The following is an 18,966-nucleotide window of genomic DNA, read 5'->3' as shown; positions in this document are numbered from 1 at the left end:
TGCAAGTATAAGAATATTATGTTTATTAATCGAAGTCATTCGAAGTGAAACAGTTTTTCTTTTGGCTTTCATTCACAGTAAATTTAAACAAAAAGCTGAGATAATACTTATTTTAAACGTTACATTGCATCATATCACGGGATTTTATTGTTCTCAATAACCAAATTCGTATCATTTTACACACCATGCAGATAAAATGTAATCTCATGTGAAATAACCCTATATCAGAAGATAGATAAATGCATATCACATACCGACGTGTAATTATATAGAATTTTGTTATTGTTTGGAAAGTTTTGTCATCTTTAATAAAGACGAAAGTGTTCATTGCATTAGATCAATTTTTACAAAACATCAGTTGTAAAAAAATTATTTTGGATATACGGTCTTCAAAGTCATCTTGGATATTTTTACCCTTATGTTAAAGTAAAAAATCTTTAAACAACTCTATTCACCCATGGCGGCTGATGCATGCATAGCATTAGACACTTACCCTGTTGACATACTCCAGTCTCGTTCGTTTTGGAGTTCATGCGATTCCCTCAGTTATATTGTAACCTGGATTTGTTTTTTCGTAATATATTTATTGTCGCTTTAACTTACCGTACATGTTTTCTTGAAAGACGACGCTGCAAACCTGCAAGCCAGATTCTAACTATAGCACAATATTTGAAAAAACTGATCCAAAACAATTCTATTCATAGCACAATTGGCCAAGGTCTATCCTGGATTTGGTTTTAGCAAACTGTTTGATCAGTTGAAAGCCAATTGATTTCCTTAAAGCTCGGATGATAAAGTAAGAAGCCAAGAACTGAGCAAGAATCCCAATGATATGTTAACCAAAATTCGAATGAGTCTTGTGTAGATGAAACGAACATCTAGCTTACAAAATAATGTCTAGTATTTTGAGGACTTATTTTAACCCCTAGGTCGATGCGATTGATAATGGACGTTCGTTCCCAAGGGTATCACGAACCAGGTAATCAGCACTCTTGTCTTGACATGAAATATCATTGATACGGTTATTTTCTATATATTTACAGTTCTTTAAACAAAAATTGTGATATTCCAACTGTTTTGATCCGAATACCACTGCTAATACTTGTGTTTGATTAAAAATTTACCAATCAGAATATCAATTTTAGACAGAAGATTGCAGATTGTTTTCCTTCATTTTGAGTTACAAATAATCTTTTACACTTGCATAATAAAAGAGTACATTTCAGCCTTTCAAAATCATTTGCAACTCTTATGACATGTTGGGAGAATTTTTGCTTTTAGCTAAATCATTATTGAAAAAAAAAACGAGATTTTTCTATTCCCAGACATGGATTGCCTTTACTTGGCATAATTTTTAGATATTTTCGGGGTTAACTGCTGTTCGACAATTTTATTCGTATTTTATTTGGCCTTCAAACTATTACGATTTGAGCGCAACTGTTGAGTTTTAGTTAAAAGAAGCGCGTGTCTGACGTACCAAATTATAATCCTGGTATCTTTGATGATACTTTTTTATATATATAATGTATTTACTTATATTTTAAAGATGAAGACCTTCATATTCATGATATGAATAATGTGACAGTAAAGATAAAAGGACCGTTCAAACAAGGAAACACAAGTGCTTCACCAGTACCAATGTTACGTGTCAACCTGTCAGAGGCTATAGAGCCAAATCAGGTATGAATAAATCATTATAATTAGAAATAATCATGAGCGTTTTTCTAGATTAACCTTCACCAAAAACGCTTTAAACCAAAAGTTTGAAATCTGAAGATGTATAAAAACTCCAGGAGCTATATGACCAACATGGATATAAAAAGGAATTGCCAAAATCATCTAATGCCAACTTTGGCCGAGGGAGCTGAAACCTAAGTTTTTTTTAATAGTTTCTAAATTTATTGAGGGTACATTTTAGACACGTATGTTTCAAATCATGTCAGTGGCGATCGAAGCAGCGACTATTATGGCTTATGGTTTCCTAAGTTCGTCCAAAGCCTTATGGGTTTTCCTTGTCCAGAAACCAAACATTTCAAATTATTTTTCTATATTACAAATATTGATGTTACGGAGCTTTTTCTATAAATTAAGATTTAACCTTCACTCGACACTGAATCATCTTAAGAAATAGCGCTTTAATAATTTTGTTACTAAGTAAGTCGCAGACATTTAATGACCAAAAGAAAAACGACGGAAAGATAAACATCAGTTTTAAATAATTTACACAGAAAAATATCATGCAATCTTTTCTCTGTTGTGTAAGTCGAATTACGTTTGATTCATGTAGGTCGAATTACGTTTGGTTCATGTAGGTTTCACTACTTATTGTTCATGAATGGTTTAATGGTTACGTTTTGTGTTCTCAAACTTAAGAAGATAATTTTCCTCCCTTAAATATTGTAATCTTTGCTTCTTGTTTTTTTTCGGTTCTTGAGAAATATGCATAGCAATAAAGTTAATCAATATGATTAAAAAGGTGTTTCGTAACCAATGTCAATATAATGAGATATAAGACATTTGATACGCACAAGCACAATATTTTTCAAAAAAGAAAAACGATGACAATATTTCAAAAGTACATGATAAATAAGTTAATAAAGCTCTTTTGAAAAGATTAACATTTCCTTCCTTGTTCAATATGAAGAATATACCATTTTACCTTAAATTTAGTATAATAATGCGCATGCTCGTCATTATTTGTATTTACCTTTATAGTTAATTAGTTACTGATATCTTTTTCAGAGTTCCCAAGATCTGACTTTTCTTTTAAAGAACATTAGTAAGAACTTCTATGATGAAAATGACCTTACTGTTTATCAACATGATTTTAAAGTTCATACAAGGTATTGCTTTTTCAAATTTAATATATACCTATCAGATTATAAGACCGCACCCAGTCTAGCTCCTTTTGGAGTTCATGCGAACCCTTAGTTTTTGTTTGTTTTCTTGATTTGTCTTCTTAATTGATTTATGAGAATTAAACATTCATGAAGTACTGTTGTCTTAATTTACATATGTAAACTGTGTTGTGGTAATAATGAAATAAATTGTAATTTGTTTGTAGAATACGGAGAATTGTATGATTGTCAATGAGACAATTATTCACCAGAGACCAAATGACGCAAGTGTTAGCAACTGTAGGATGCCATACGGCCTTCAACAATGAGTTAATCCATATCGCAAAGCAAGCTATAAAAGGCTTTTACATAACAAAAAGCGAATCTAATGAGAAAACCAAAGGCCTGATGTAAGTCAGATATCAGATGAAGTTTTAAATATCTGTTGTAAAGCCATGTGATAGGTTGGTTAAACATTCTTTTTTGAAAATGTAGTTAAAATAGGATAAGCTTCAAACTATCAGAGATTGAGCTAATGGCTTTTTCTGAAAGCATCCAGTAATTCGTAGTATGAATTATCCTTTGTTCATTCCTGTAAATCACATCACTATTTGGTGTTGCTCAGTCTTTAGTTTTCTTTGTAGTGTTTTGAAGACTATTCTTTGTCTTTTCATTGTTTTTATTTTTGGCCTGGTAATGTCGGTTTATATATATATCATGTTCATTCTATACGGACTTCATTAGTAAGCTTCTTACACAAAAACTGTTCCAATAAAGTTATGAGAAAGAACAACTGAAATCGACACTACATAAGATTAACGGTCACCATCACTAAATGGTTGACCGATACGATATATCTGTGTCTCAACTCACTAGCGACATGTTTTCGTAGTCTTAGATCTTTTAAAAGATACCATATGTGTCGTGTTTCTGTAATTTTACCAATTGTGTCCTATTCCCGCGATTGTAACAGTGTGGACTCGCAGGACAGGTGATTCATGCACAGCAGGAGACGTTTACCCTGTCGATGAACCCGGTGTTGCTTTTTTTTTTTTGAGTTCATGCGATTAAATTAGGTTACATGAATGTGTCTTTTTAATCAATTTATGAGATTTAAACATTGGTAAAAAAGTAAAACAAAAATACCGAACTCCAAGGTAACTTCAAAAAGGGTAATTCCATAAAAACTGACAAAATCAAACGTTATCAACCAACGGAACGAGTGGAAAACAAATGTCATATTCCTGACTTGGTACATGCTTTACCAAAGAAAATGTTGGATTTAAACTGATTTTATAGCTATCTAAACCTCCCACTTGAATGACAGTTGTAAACTACTGTTGCATACATTTCCTATGATTATTCACTTGGTATTTCCGAACTCTTTGTTAATCAATACTTATAATGTACGCAATACATGTACCTTGTATCAATAATTAGAAAAGTAAATATAAATGATTTAAGTTCTATTTTATAAGATGATCCAGTGTCAAGTGTAGATTTAATCTTAATCGATAAAAATGCTCTTTCATATCAATATATACATGGTGACTGCATATTTTCTATCGCTTCTCACATTTATTTGTAGAAATAGTAGTTTGTTGTTTGAAACAAACTCAAATCACAGTATACCGTTGTACTATAGCGTACATGAACACGACCAAAGAGTTATCCTTGCAGTTTTAGTGTTAATTGGTGTTTACGTTCTAATTATATTTGATGTAAGTATAAGTAGATAAGAAAAAAATAGATATTTATGTACCTTACCAATAAGCTTAAGGATACAAATCAAAAGTGAAAACAAACAAAACAATGTGCGCAGCAGCAGTAACTCTATTCATGTTATTTGAAAATAGTTTTTCTTTAGCAAAAACTAGCTTTCCATTGAACCTGCCTCTTAACCTTACTTCCAAATCAAACATTGTGCATTTCCATACATTTGTTTAATCCTCAGACATATGAGATTTAACTTAAAGCAACATATTTTTCTATAATTGAAAATTTAAATGTTGAGATAGAATATGTATATGCGTTTTGTAGCCATCTGTCACAAATTCTTGTAATTTTTGGTTTTCAATACTCTTTACAATCAGAGGCGGAAAATAATATGGGGACATTCAAAACTCATAAGTCGAGAGAAACTGACAACACCATGGCCAATAACGAAAGACGACGAAAAGTTAAACAAGTTCATAAAACACTACATAGTAAACTAAAGATTTAGCAACACGAACCCCAAGAAAAACTGGTAATGACCTCATTTGCTACGGTAGGTTAATCAGATCCTGCGGAACTAGTGATAGCCGTCCTTTTACTTTCACGAAACCCTTTTAAACAAAACTCTGGTGCAAAGTTGTCTCATTGGCAATCATACCACATCTCCTTATTTTATAGGGGTGATATTTCATGTGCTCCGAAAGGGTAAGCAGATCATGCTGTACTAGTGGCACCTGCCTTATCTTTATCTTGATTTGACCTCCAAAGTGCTTTTAGAGCAAGCTATAAAATGCCCAGCATGGAAAGGTGTGAAACAATCCAAACTAGGGAGTACAGATCCTCTCGAACCGAACTCGAGGACGTTATGTAGAAACCAAAATTGCTACTTTCTCCAAACCATAATATACAAAGGACCATTTTTTGGGCTTCCAATTTAAACGAGGTGTCGGTTCCCCTCATCCATGCTATCCCACCAGTTATATGGACTAATCACCAAAAATGTATCTAATAAGTAAGTAATATAACTTACATTTCATGGATATTTTTTTTATGAAAGTGACTTTTTTTAATAACAGGTGTATTCCTCCTTCCTATATCTTCCATATGAACAAGTTTCATTTCAATCAAGCAAGGGAACTTAAGTCCACATCTGGAACTTAACTTTTTAAAATTATTTTTGTGTAACAGTTACCTTGTATTTTGTTATATTGACTTCAAAATCAAATAGAGCCTTTTTTCCAATCACCATATCTCCCATCTGAATAAATTCATTTCAATCAGGCAATGAAAACTTAATTTACAATCTGGTAATCATTTTCCACCAGAAAATCTTTTTTCAGTATCAGTAACCTTTATTTTTGACCTATTGACCCGAAATCGATAGGCATCTACCCATTCATTATATCTTTCATGTATATAAGATGCAATCTAATCAGGCAAAGAAAACTCGAGTTATCATCCGGAAACCATTTAAAAAAAATTGATTTTTAGTACACACCGACCAAGAAATTTGATCTATTAACCCCAAAATCAATAGGCCTCTTTTCCTCTCCTTTATATTTCATGTGTATAACTTTTATTCAAGCAGGGGAAACTCAAGTTACAATCCAAAAACCATTTGTTTCATTGCACAAACGGATGAGTGGTAGGACGGACAGACATACAGAAAGATAGACGGGCGAAGTGGTGACAATATTCTCCTGAATTTTTTTCAGAGAGCATAAAAGAATTTCAACGGCATGATTTATGCTAAAAATAAACGAAAAACAAATATAACAGAAGCAGTCAATGACACCACTGTATTACGGGATGATGACACGAGGGGAGGGAAGAGGGGAGGGGGTGGAGCTTCATTTATTAAATTTTATCCACTGAATGTTCTGTGTAATGATGCACATACCTTAGCGTTTTGGGAATTTTAGAAATAGAAACTTGAGCATGAACACGTTTGTTTATAAGCAATGTTTGATTATTTCCAACTTTCTATTAATTATGATAACTTTGCTTGTTTATTGCTATCATAATATCAATATATCACTGAAATGATGTAGAAATATATATTTAATGAGCTAGACAAGTCGTAGTCAAGAAAAGTATTGTTTTTATATTTTGATTCATTGATATCATATGGTATTTTAAAAAGACAATAAATCCACAAAGATATTATTTCTTGTCGTTATGAAATTATTCTTTATAATGTCATGGTATGGTACACAATTTTTATTTTATTATTATTTTTTAGGACAGAAAAAATCGTTTATTTTATTTTTCATGAATTCATGGTTACTTAATATTCTAACTTCAGTTAGTACATCGAGCAATGGCAGCTCTTATTGGTTCTCTTGCGGCTATTGCAGTCCTTGCTCATTATGGAGAGGTAATTCATTTATTTTCTTTACGTTGGTGTTTTCATTTGATATATGGTATTGGTATCTTATTAATTCAACACTTTCAAGCTTATTGACAGATTTTTTAATTAAACTTTTCGTCAAATGCTATCAAGTCTTTAAGATAATATTATCCTTTTAAGTCTTACGATGGAATAAGATTAATCATAAATATATAGGAGATACGCTTGTTAATTTATAATAGAACAATAAATATGTATATCTATGTATGTAACTATAAAACTTGCTGAGTCCATTTTACTATAGAGACCCAATTTAAACACTATAATCAGTTGGATTGATATGGAAACATTAATGCTGCTCTTTGGCATGATGATACTGGTGTCAATATTCTCAGAAACTGGCTTCTTTGATTTCTTTGCCTTAAAGGTATGTTTAAAAATTATTGTATAAAATAAGAAATGAAATTAATACTTTACAAATTTGCTGCGTCCGAAGATCTTTTCTAAATCTAACTTCATTAGGAACACCTTACGCTAAATATTTGAGTGTCAAAGATGTGGTATGATTTCCATTGGAACAACTACCAACCAAAGATGTAGAGGCACTTAGTCTGTTTTGCTATCTGTTAAGCAATTCAATTTTCAGTTGCATTGAGCTTTAGTTAACGTTTTGTACAAAAGACAACAAGACAAAAAATCTAAGCATTCTAGATAGCTGCGTTTATATGTATTTCAGTTCAAGGCAAATGTACTTTCAACATTCTGCGTCAGTTAGATCTCAATCAACATAAATACTTGTACCATAATTTCTAATGAACATACAAAAACATAAAAACAAGAGCTCTCTCTGGTGAAGGACGATCATTTTGTTCTTAAAAAAGTATTCCTCCCTAAGAATACAATCCATGAGACATATATTTGATATATACAATAGATTTCCTATCCGACTCATGGGGATGATTCATATTTTATCAATTAAATCTTAAATCTACATTTGTAGTAGAAAATGAACCAAAATGAAAATTCAAAGGGGCAATACAGGATCTTTACAAGCTTAAGCCAGGCCACAACTTGCGACATACACAGAAAACTTAAACTTGAATGTCAAACCTAGCATATATATGCGAACATATGTCGTATAAGTTTTAGTGTCAGATATTTTTTAGTTACAATAGCTATTAGAAACATAAGTAGGAATATCTCGTTTTATGCATGCATCTCCCATAAATTTTAAATTCCTATTGACAGGCATACAAAACTGCAAAGGGAAAAATTTGGCCACTGATTACTTTGTTGTGCGCATTCAGTGCCATAGTATCTGCTTTCCTGGATAATGTCACAACTATCTTATTGTTAACACCAGTGACGATACGGTAATTATAATAAATTAATGTATGAAAATTAAAAAGCACTCGGTAATTATTGTTTTCATAAAAGGCAAGTAGAAACTAACATAATGAAAGGAAAAGCAAGGTAAGCATGTGAAACATGACAATCAGATGCCTATGGTTTTGTATTAGATTTTAAAATTATCAAAAAATATATTGCGTTTGTTATCAAAGATATATGTAGAAGAGAAAACCATATTGAGTAATGATGATTCGTGCTTTTTTTGTTAACAAATAGCTGACATGGAAGGGGAACAAATACGATTTTGTGTTTTTATTTCTCTTTACTGTTCAGAAGGGGGTAATAACCATACTTATTCGTGTACATATGAAAAAAAAGTGCCAAGGAATATATATTGAATAACGATCATTAAAAATGTTAACTGAGAATGAGTCCTTAAATCGATTTCAGAATCGTATCAAGAGACTTGAATCAACGGATGTTTTTAAACTATATATATATATATATATATATATATATCAAATGCGTTTTGTTAAAATATACTTTTTCACTCATTTGGTCTTTTGGAAAATGTTGTTTGTGCTGTATTTAGACCCCTCTACTAAGAAATTTGTTTTGCATGCACACGTATAAAAATTGCGGTTTTTATCCAACGCAATCATAGGATAGAATGTTGTTTTCAATTTAGACTTGTTTATATTTTTTCGTTTGGGCTAGTATTATATTTGCCTTCGGGTTTATATGATCCGTTCATCCTATTTTGACTCTTTCAAAATTCAAGAGTCTATCCTAAATTGAGGCAAATTATATGGCCTTCCAAATACCGTTTCGATTCCTAACATCACTGAAGAGACATTAATTGTCGAAATCCGGATATGGTGTACAAAAACCTTTGCACCTTTTGTTTGCGGTATACCATCTTTTCCGCAAGTTTATTGTTTTCTGTTTAGTATTCAATTTATAATTGAGATCCATTTATTACATCGGTGATCCGTTTATTTGGCAATCGCCAATGGCAGTCAGCAGGGTTTAAGAACATCAGTTGTTCGACCTGCTAGTCAAATGCGTTTTGTTAAAATATACTTTTTCACTCATTTGGTCTTTTGGAAAATGTTGTTTGTGCTGTATTTAGACCCATCTACTAAGAAATTTGTTTTGCATGCACACGTATAAAAATTGCGGTTTTTATCCAACGCAATCATAGGATAGAACGTTGTTTTCAATTTAGACTTGTTTATATATATATATATATATATATATATATATATATATATTATATATATATTAATGTCGCATGTATCAAGATTTTTATTATGTTCAAATTTTATTTAATATAAATGTTATAGACGTTTTCATTAATTTCCAGATTATGTGAAGTATTGAATCTAGACCCAAAGAAGATTTTGATAGCTGAAGTACTCTTCTCAAACATAGGCGGCACAGCAACAGGTATAGGAGATCCCCCAAATGTCATTATAGTGTCAACTCCAGACTTCAAACCATATAAGGTCAGATTTTTTACGGTTAAATATGTAGTATATAAATTATCAGACTTTTTAAAAAAAAGCTCTCGTAATGTGTGCTATTTATGTAGTTGCTGCTTAAAACATTTAAAATGTTTCGATATTAAACCACTGTATTTATAAAGTAACCAAATATTAACAAATTATTAATCTATTTCCATGCCGAACAATCACGTAGTACTATTCCTCATTTTTTATTTTACCAAACAATATTTGTAAATGGCCTTTGTTGTGAAGTATCTTAATCATAACATGTTTATGACATTACAAGTGACATTTCTGCACTTAAAACATCAAACTATGTTAACCGCATTCACATAAAAAAAAATCAACATTATGTAATGAATCTATTCATACTTCTTTCTTTGAATGTTTTAATTTCTAAATGGTCTAAGAATTAAGTACCCTATGTTATTTCTAATTTTTCAGACGTACTCTTTGTTATTTTAATGCTTTTTTTCTGATGCATTTCTTATATCAATTTAGTCTTTCAACTTAAAATTTAAATACAACATATGAATATATATGCAGGATACAGATTTTAGTATGTTTACATTGCACATGTTCCCTGGGATAGTTCTGGTTTCCTTTGTTGGTTACGGTGTCATGAGATTGTTTTATACAAAAATGGATTCACTAGAAAACCCAGAACCTATTGATGTTGCAGGTAATATAGATATAAACAATTAATATGTTTTACTCGTAGATGTTTGAACTAAAAACGAAAAAGTGACTCGGATAAGAAAGGATGACAGAAACTTGCTTTATTTCAATGTCTTCTTTTAAATCTCACCGTGTTTAAGAGACAATGCGCTTTTTTTCATAATTTTTTTAATTTATAAATCATCTTTTTCTTGATAAAGTGTTTATGTATATTAATTTCTGTAATTGTGATTTAGAAATGAGACACGAGATAAATGTATGGAGAAGAGCAGCAGCCCGTGTCAACATTGCCTCTAGAGAGGAAAGCATAATGAAAGCACTGTTTTTACAAAAAGCCACAGAGAAAGAAAATGCATTGATAAGACTGATGTATAATATGAGGTAAGCTATCGTTTCACATTCCTTAGGCATTTGATCCTCAGCTGTTGGCTTAAAGTTAGTTTTCAGTTTAATGAATTGGCAGAACACAGACAATATGTTGTAATGATCAATATTTTTTTTTATTTCATCAAACACATGAAATAGCATCCTTTTTAAAATCTTTTAAATCACACTCACATTATAAGTCTAATAGTATCAGTAAATGTATACAAATACATTTTGACAAACCTATTTTTAATTTGGAAGTGTTTTTCTGAGGCACTGCTTAGGCAGCTTTTGTATTCATTTTGCACCTGTTATATGAGGCCAGTGCATTTGGAAAAAATTAGAAAAATAGTTCTAATCATTCCTGGGCTCTATTTGCTTGTTTCATTTTCTCAACATCAGTTTCAGGTTTTTGACTCGGCCAAAGTATGTTGACAACAAAAATTATTAATAAGAAATGTCTTGTATTCTTGCTTTTCAAATCACGTGGTGCTCTCATTTACCAGAAAATTTGGGTTGTGACTCGCTTGTTATATTTAACTATATATGAATGTTCACAATCGTGATAATGGTTTGTATTGTAATTTCTCGTTTATATCATCATTATAGAAATACAAAACAGACCAATTTTGAACAAAATGTCGCAGAATTAGAGAGAAAGGTAAGTTCGATATAAATTTTTTCATTATTCTATTACAAAATGAAATATTTAATTCTGAAGTATTTTTATCTTTTAACATGAGAACATGAGTTAGATAGAGATAAATATAGCATAGCCAAATTATGATATCTTTCAACTGATTCCAAATATTGCATAATGTTATTTATATTTCAGTATTACATAACGGATAAATGGTTACTAGTTAAATGTACCATTGTCCTATTTGCGGTCATTGTCTTCTTTTTCCTTCATTCGTTTATAAATGGTGTTTACATCAGTCTTGGTGAGTTAGTCGCTTTTATAGCACCACTTCACCACTTGCACTTCGTTCTTCAGTTTCTCCATTTTCCTCGTACCAAAGAAAAAATAAACCCTAAAAGCTGCATAAAGCCATTTCCTGAACATTCGTTTATAAATGGTGTTCACATTAGTCTTGGCGAGTTGGTCGCTTTTACAGCACCATTTGCACTAAGTTCTTCACTTTCTTCAATTTCATCGAAGCAAAGAAAAAAAAAACACCTTAAAATCCACCTAAAGCCATTTCTTGAACTGAACCACTTATCTCTCCTTATTTTGCTTGCAAATTTTCCTAATGAACTACTTATATCGAATGCTAAATTTGCATTTTGCTCAATTAAAAACAATAAGCCATTTTAGAAATTATCTTAACATGCTGAAATTACAGTTTCAATATAACAGTGTTGTCTATTGACAATGTTGGTCAAATAGATTTTAGATGTTTCCATTAAAATAAAGAATGTGGCCGATTATGTATTCAATCAAGTACTAGTAAGCCGCAATGAAAGATAAGTTTACTTTCCAAAGTACTAGAAGAATCTTAAACCCAATCGTTTGCAATTCAAAGTGAACTGCCTTTAATTGACAACTAAACATATTTTTTGTCATTTTCTATTCAACTTTGTATAATCATATATCATAATATCATTCAAAATATGAAATTTAATCGATCAAAGAGAACCATGTTAACACAATTTGTCAAAAATAAGGAGTTATGTTATTGCATATAACGTCACAGTACCCAAATCGCACCGAGTACCCAAATTGCACCTATTTCGCAAAACAAGTAGCGAAAATCTTATATGTTTTCTGAAAGACTAAACAAATCGCATTCTTATAATTTGCCATTATACACGTCTTTTACCAAATCTTAATATACATAAAAAGGTCAAATTATATTTCAACAGATGAACTTTTCCGTGAAAAAAAGTTGAATTTACGGAAATGTCGCATGCGACGTCCACAAAAAGTCAGCTTTTATAAATTAGCAATTAAATTATATTACGAGCATCCATTTCTTACCAAATGCAAAGTAAGAATGAGCTATTGTTAAATGTTCGATTGTCGATTTGATGGTCGCAAATGCGTTCCGCTACACATCGCCAGTAAAACTGCATTTGCGACCATCAAATCGCCAATTGACGGCGGCAACTTTTTAAACACAGTACTATTATTCCTTAAGCGGTGGTTAATTCGAATCAAGCTAATGTTGACTCACTTTCAGGTTGGATTGCCGTTGTTGGGGCTATTATTTTAATGATCCTAGCTGACATTAAGGAATTAGAAAATATCTTCCACAGAGTTGAATGGGCAACGCTCATTTTCTTTGCTGCTTTATTTGTTCTCATGGAAGTAAGTATTTTTGACATCATTTTTAAGTTAAGAATAAATCCATTGGTTCTCGTCTTGCTATTCAAAAAACAAATATTTTCCTATTTTTCCACTTGGGCTTAAATGCATTCCTAAAACCTTTGATACAGACACAGTTGCCGTACTGAAATTGTATAAACAGTGTTTTTCTTTGCCCATTGAATTCATTTTATAAAAGGGTGTCTGTTCTCAATATTTTTACATATAGATTTTGATATTCAGTAGTTGTCGTTTGTTGATGTGGTTCATAAGTGTTTCTCGTTACTCGTTTTTTATATAGATAGACTGTTTGTTTTCCCGTTTGAATGGTTTTACACTAGTAATTTTTGGGGCCCTTTATAGCTTGCTGTTCGGTGTGAGCCAAGGCTCCGTGTTGAAGACCGTACTTTGACCTATAATGGTTTACTTTTATAAATTTTGACTTGGATGGAGAGTTGTTTCATTGGCACTCATACCACATCTTCCTATATCTATTTGTCGATAAATCCGGTCAAAATTTCTACTTTCATACGAAATAGGGGTCAGATGATTTACGACATAAGTATTAAGATATTGACAAAGGATCTATAAAACATCTTTTTCTGCTTGATTTCACAGGTAACCAGTAAGAGTGTTCATTTACTTCTATCGCGTTTTCCCGTTAGAAAACATATTAGTCAATCTAGATGATGTGGAAATTTGCCAATGAGACAACTATCTACCAGGGTCCAAATGACTTCGATTCAAGCAACTATCAGCCAAAGTACGACCTTCCTTCAACAGTAAGCACATGCAAACCCGTATAGTCTGATATAAATTGCCACGACATGTGAAACACTTTAAACGAGAAAAGTTTGCCATAGCATTGTCAAATTTCGTCGACTGATGAGTTTTGAATGACTCCTTGGTATCTAACGCCTCTTTTTATATCACTGAATGATAGCAATCATATGTTTAATATCAAATTAAAAACATATACTCTTTAACTATGCTCACCCAGTGAAATTCATTCTTAATTAGGCACTGAAAGAATTAGGTTTGATTGATGAAATCGGCAAAGCAGTTGGAGATATAATTGGTAATGCTGGAGATAGAAAGTTAATAGTTGCAGTTTTGTTAATACTATGGGTATCCGCATTCGCCTCAAGTTTCATAGACAACATTCCATATACAACAGCAATGGTAATATATCATATGTAAATCATACAAAAACGTGTTGAAATGAATACTTTTGTATAACTTTTAGTAATAAATCATATGATCAGGTATACTTTTTAGCATAATTACGAGTTAGAGATTTCTGAATTGTTTATTCCAAATAAACTTAGCCATATTAGCCTTTACAGGAAAAAATTTATAAATATATGACGCCTTGTATTCATCCGATAACATTAATTTTACCAATTTTACAAACCAAATGCGCATTTCGAAAACAAATGTCTCTTTGAACAGTGATGCTCGTGTCCAAAATATTTAAAAGTCCTAGACCAATTACAAATGTTGAAGAGCTGATTAATCCAAAACGAGCACATAACTAAAGCCAAACATGGACAAGGAATCTGAGCTACGCACGAGGCAAACAATGCTATGCAAACAATGTAAAAACTGCATACATATGCTCCGGAATTTATATCGTTACCTTCGCTGATTTCAAACTAAAGCTGTTCTGATCGTTATCAATGGCAACACCGTTTGCATGTGTCCAGCTTCTCATGAAATATATATTAGTAATATTCTATCATGGTTTGACATAAGCTCCTTATTTATTTCTATCTTTGATTGACTTTCTTTTCGTGTTAAATGTATATCTATGTTTGAAATGATTATTTGTGTTCTATTTATATATTCATATATTTCTCTTTGTTATACTTTTATAAGGAAATGAACATCATAAATGTTAACTTTGTATTGAAATAACGGTAGTTCATAATTTTACTTAAAACAAAAGGTGGCTTGTTTTGTTGTATTTTGATCGTTTTGTTCATATCTTACCCATGATTCTTTGAATTTCTTTAGATACCAGTTTTAGTTCAACTTACAGAAAATGAACAGGTCCCTATACTTCCCATGATACTAGCATTGGCATTTGGTGCTTGTCTCGGAGGTAATGTAGTTATGTGTATTATGTAGTGTAGTTTTCTGTACAGTAAGAAAGGCTATTGATGCACACCATAGTATGCTAGTATTGTAGAAGGAATACATGCGTTTCAATAGAACCCTCTACACGAAATAAAACTAACTTAACACATCTGATCAATTAAATAGCAAAACACACTTACTTATCTCATTTTAAGGTGCCATAGGGATTCATGAAACAAAAGACCCGTGTCGCACTTGATCAGTGGATTTATGGATGTTTTCATCTCATCGATATAATAAAACGATTTAGAATAATATAAAGACATTTCATCAATATAAACTTATTTGATGCTTTTTTTGCGATTTCCAGAGGAAATCTGGAGTTTTCCTTATTATTGGTTCAAATTTGGCACTCGAATCTATTCAGAGATCATATAGTTAACTATGGAATGGATTCCGTACTTTTGTTAGCTTTGTTTGGCTTTTCGTATTGTAAAAACGTTAAATACCTCACTCAAAATCACCCATACTACAAATTCATTCACTTTGACGAAACAAAAAATATTATCAGCTGAAAGAAACAAAGAAATGAATGAAATATATTATAAAAATGAGAACAGTCATCATTAATTTATTACTACAGATCTGTGTTTAAACTTTATGTTGTTGGTTATTCTAATAGGAAATGGAACATTAATTGGAGCTTCTGCCAATGTTGTATGTGCAGGAATAGCAGACCAACATGGATATGGATTCACTTTCTGGGAATTTTTCAAGTATATATGTGTTCCGTATTTTTCTTAAACCTTATAGATATACAAACAACATGAAAGAATGAAACCAAGACTGCGCTTGCAATTACAGAGAACAATCCATAAACTATTTTCTACATTAACTTACTGAATTATCGAACATTTAAGAATCAATGAAGAGTTGTCGCCATAACTTTTCGGAATCTAAATTAAGGCGACAGCGGTTTACCGATGTTCAAATCCCGTAAATCGATCAAGAAAAGACAAATTAAGGTAACAAACAAAATCCGAGGTCTACAACAGTCCTTTACAAAAACAAATCACTTAAAATATACAAAGGAAGCTATAAATATAGGTAAATAAATTATGGTCTTCGAAAGTAAAAAATCACAGCTTTTATAACACAAGTGTGAAAGACCATTTATACCTCAAAATGAAACCGACAAAATGCACAATCGGTGTATTGATTTATTGGCCCTAGGTTTATAAATTAAGGGAAGTATATCCTTCTTGCATAGCTCTGCTTCCTTGTCCGGGCTTGTTTTTACTTTTGGTCTTCAACGTTTGTATGAGGTTTTGGACTTTTAAAATATTTTGACCTCGAGTATCATTGAAAAGACATTAATTATCGAAATACGCATCTGGTGAAACAGAATTGGTACCGTTTACGGAATGTTATTTTTTGTGCTATTTTTTTGGAAACTTCAGCTAAATTTTTGATTTTCCTTACTGAAAAAATGGCTTCTTGGGTCAACATTCGGGCTACTTACGGTTTTTGAGTTGAACAAAACGAAAAGTACTCTGAACAGAATTTCTTTGGTTCAATCTAAGCTAATGGTACTATATATAAAAGTTCGTTGGCGAAATTCTGGTTCGTGTTATTTAAGGTTTCAGTGTAGCTGGAGAATGAACCCCTAGATGCAAATAATTCTTATTTAACTGATTTTGTACAAAGAAGAACCGGTGTCGTTCAAACATTTGATTGGTATACATCAACCTAAAATGTTGAACACATTCGTCTTGTCAAAGATAGGGCATTGCTCGCAGTTCCCGTTTAGCGTGGTTAACAAACGCTTTCGTCAAAATATGGTTTACGAAGACATGTGAAAGAAGATGAATATGAAGGAAACGATAACAGCGGTCTCTTATTTTATCAAGTGAAGGATTTAAAATCAACAATGTATATTTATAAAAACGGTCATACTTTTTAATGAAAAAATATAAATAACGCACTATAGTTATGAGTTATAGGTGTTGATTAAACGTCAATGACCCAGCAATCTGTCGACACACGTAAAGACTTTTCCATTTTTAATTTTCCATTTGTTTTCAAATTCTTAAATGTAGTCGAACGTTTATATTCAAGAAAATAGAACATAGAGGTGGTTTGTTAATGCTTAGTTATCTGATATTGTCAATATTATGTTTCAACTAAATTGGAACACTTCATGCCATCTTATGTTTTAATTTTTGCTACTTATGAGACTTTTAGAATCATTCGCGTCAAAATACAAACGTTTTCATGAAAGATAGAAAGATGACACCAAACGGACATTCTTATCTTGTTTCCTCAAAGTTTCGTTTTTCTTCTACAATTCATTACATGAATTTTTTTTCAGAGTTGGATTCCCAATGATGGTTGTATCAAATATTGTAGCAATGGGTTATCTACTCCTTTTCCATGTTGCGATTGAATGGCATCCTAGTGTACAAGATCAATTAAAATAACTTTGTCAAATAATTATATTATCAAAATGAATGTCGACAATATAGATGTTACATATCAATTTAACTGTTGAATACATTGTTGTTAAACAATACCTATGTTATTGTTGGGGAAAATTCGTACATAGCATCACTCCTGGGTTATTGTGAATTATAAGTAAAAGGTTTGTTTTTGCGAGAGAAAAAAATGCTAACAAGTTGAATCGTACATGTATTGTAGTTTTCATCATTTATCAAACTTTGTCATTACTTTATTACGTAAGCCTTTTTCGAAAACCACACAAAAGATAAATAAAGAGCATGTTCTTTCATGCATTTGTCATCCATTTGTCCGTTTAAAGTTTTACAACGAACTATTTACAAAGAACGAACACATGAGCACAAGTACCATTCATATTTATTTCAGTTTATTTATATTTTCACTTGCATTATTATGAAACACAATGTCAATACTGTTTTGTATAACATCTTAAATAGGGTTGGCATGTACTTTGAAGAAAAAAAAGATGACTTATGAATGTAGCATGTGATTTGATTAATTGTATCTATATATAGGTTTGAACGTTGTTTTCAATTTAGACTTGTGTATATATATATATATATATACTCTTAAGGCAAATATTGACCTTTTTACTGCCGCTTTACCATGAACTTCTGACAATATTATATCAACAGAAGTGATATCAACAAGTGCTATTTTTGTTTTTGTTTTTGTTACTGTTTTTTATCTTATGTTATTCTTACTTTGAGATTAAAATGTAAATCTTTTCAAGGAACCATATGGCAACAAAGTTCATTCGTCCAACTAACATTAATTAATCGGTTGATAGTTATGCTGATAAAGACACGATACTACAATAAACATGTATTTTTATTTTCAATCTTCCGCTGGTAGACGAGTTAATTTTTGCATTAGTCTGGTCATATATCAGTATCTTTCTGCAATAACAATCACTCCGTTTTATATTAGTAATTAACACAAGAACGTCATATATAGAGTAAATCAAATATCGACTTTTGGTTAAATGAAGAAGAGTAATTTCATTTATTCTATAAGTAATCAGATTCTATGAATCTCTCAAAATTCGTACCGAGAATATATCATATTACTAACTGTTGTTGCTTATGTTTCCAATATTTTGTTTTAAATTAAAGCATCAAGGTGTTATTGGTTTTGACTTGATTTTGACATAACATTGTTCAGTGGTACGTATACGTGTCATAATAAAAGACAATTTCTTTTCTTTTTCGTAGGTAAAAATATGAAGCAGTCATTTGACAGACATTGTCTGTTCAC

At 31.4% G+C, this 18,966-nt stretch overlaps 1 protein-coding gene across 1 annotated transcript; it reads left to right on the top strand.

Annotated features, from left to right (window-relative positions):
• Window positions 1-1,569: 1,569 nt before the first annotated feature.
• Window positions 1,570-18,837, top strand: LOC127715868 (P protein-like). Its single transcript, XM_052221991.1, has 16 exons — window positions 1,570-1,680; window positions 2,743-2,843; window positions 4,426-4,558; window positions 6,859-6,930; window positions 7,208-7,330; window positions 8,152-8,276; window positions 9,620-9,761; window positions 10,308-10,443; window positions 10,676-10,820; window positions 11,415-11,466; window positions 11,641-11,749; window positions 12,989-13,116; window positions 14,134-14,295; window positions 15,130-15,217; window positions 15,875-15,968; window positions 17,564-18,837. Exons 1-16 carry the CDS (start codon window positions 1,570-1,572, stop codon window positions 17,670-17,672), a joined length of 1,830 nt encoding a protein of 609 aa, XP_052077951.1. The 3' UTR covers window positions 17,673-18,837.
• The last annotated feature ends 129 nt before the right edge of the window (window positions 18,838-18,966 follow it).

Source organism: Mytilus californianus, unplaced genomic scaffold (assembly GCF_021869535.1).
Source record: "Mytilus californianus isolate M0D057914Y unplaced genomic scaffold, xbMytCali1.0.p SCAF_9, whole genome shotgun sequence".
NCBI classification, from domain to species: domain Eukaryota; kingdom Metazoa; phylum Mollusca; class Bivalvia; order Mytilida; family Mytilidae; genus Mytilus; species Mytilus californianus.
The sequence above is the reverse complement of the archived record's forward strand: the minus strand, read 5'-3'. Positions and strand labels throughout refer to the sequence as shown.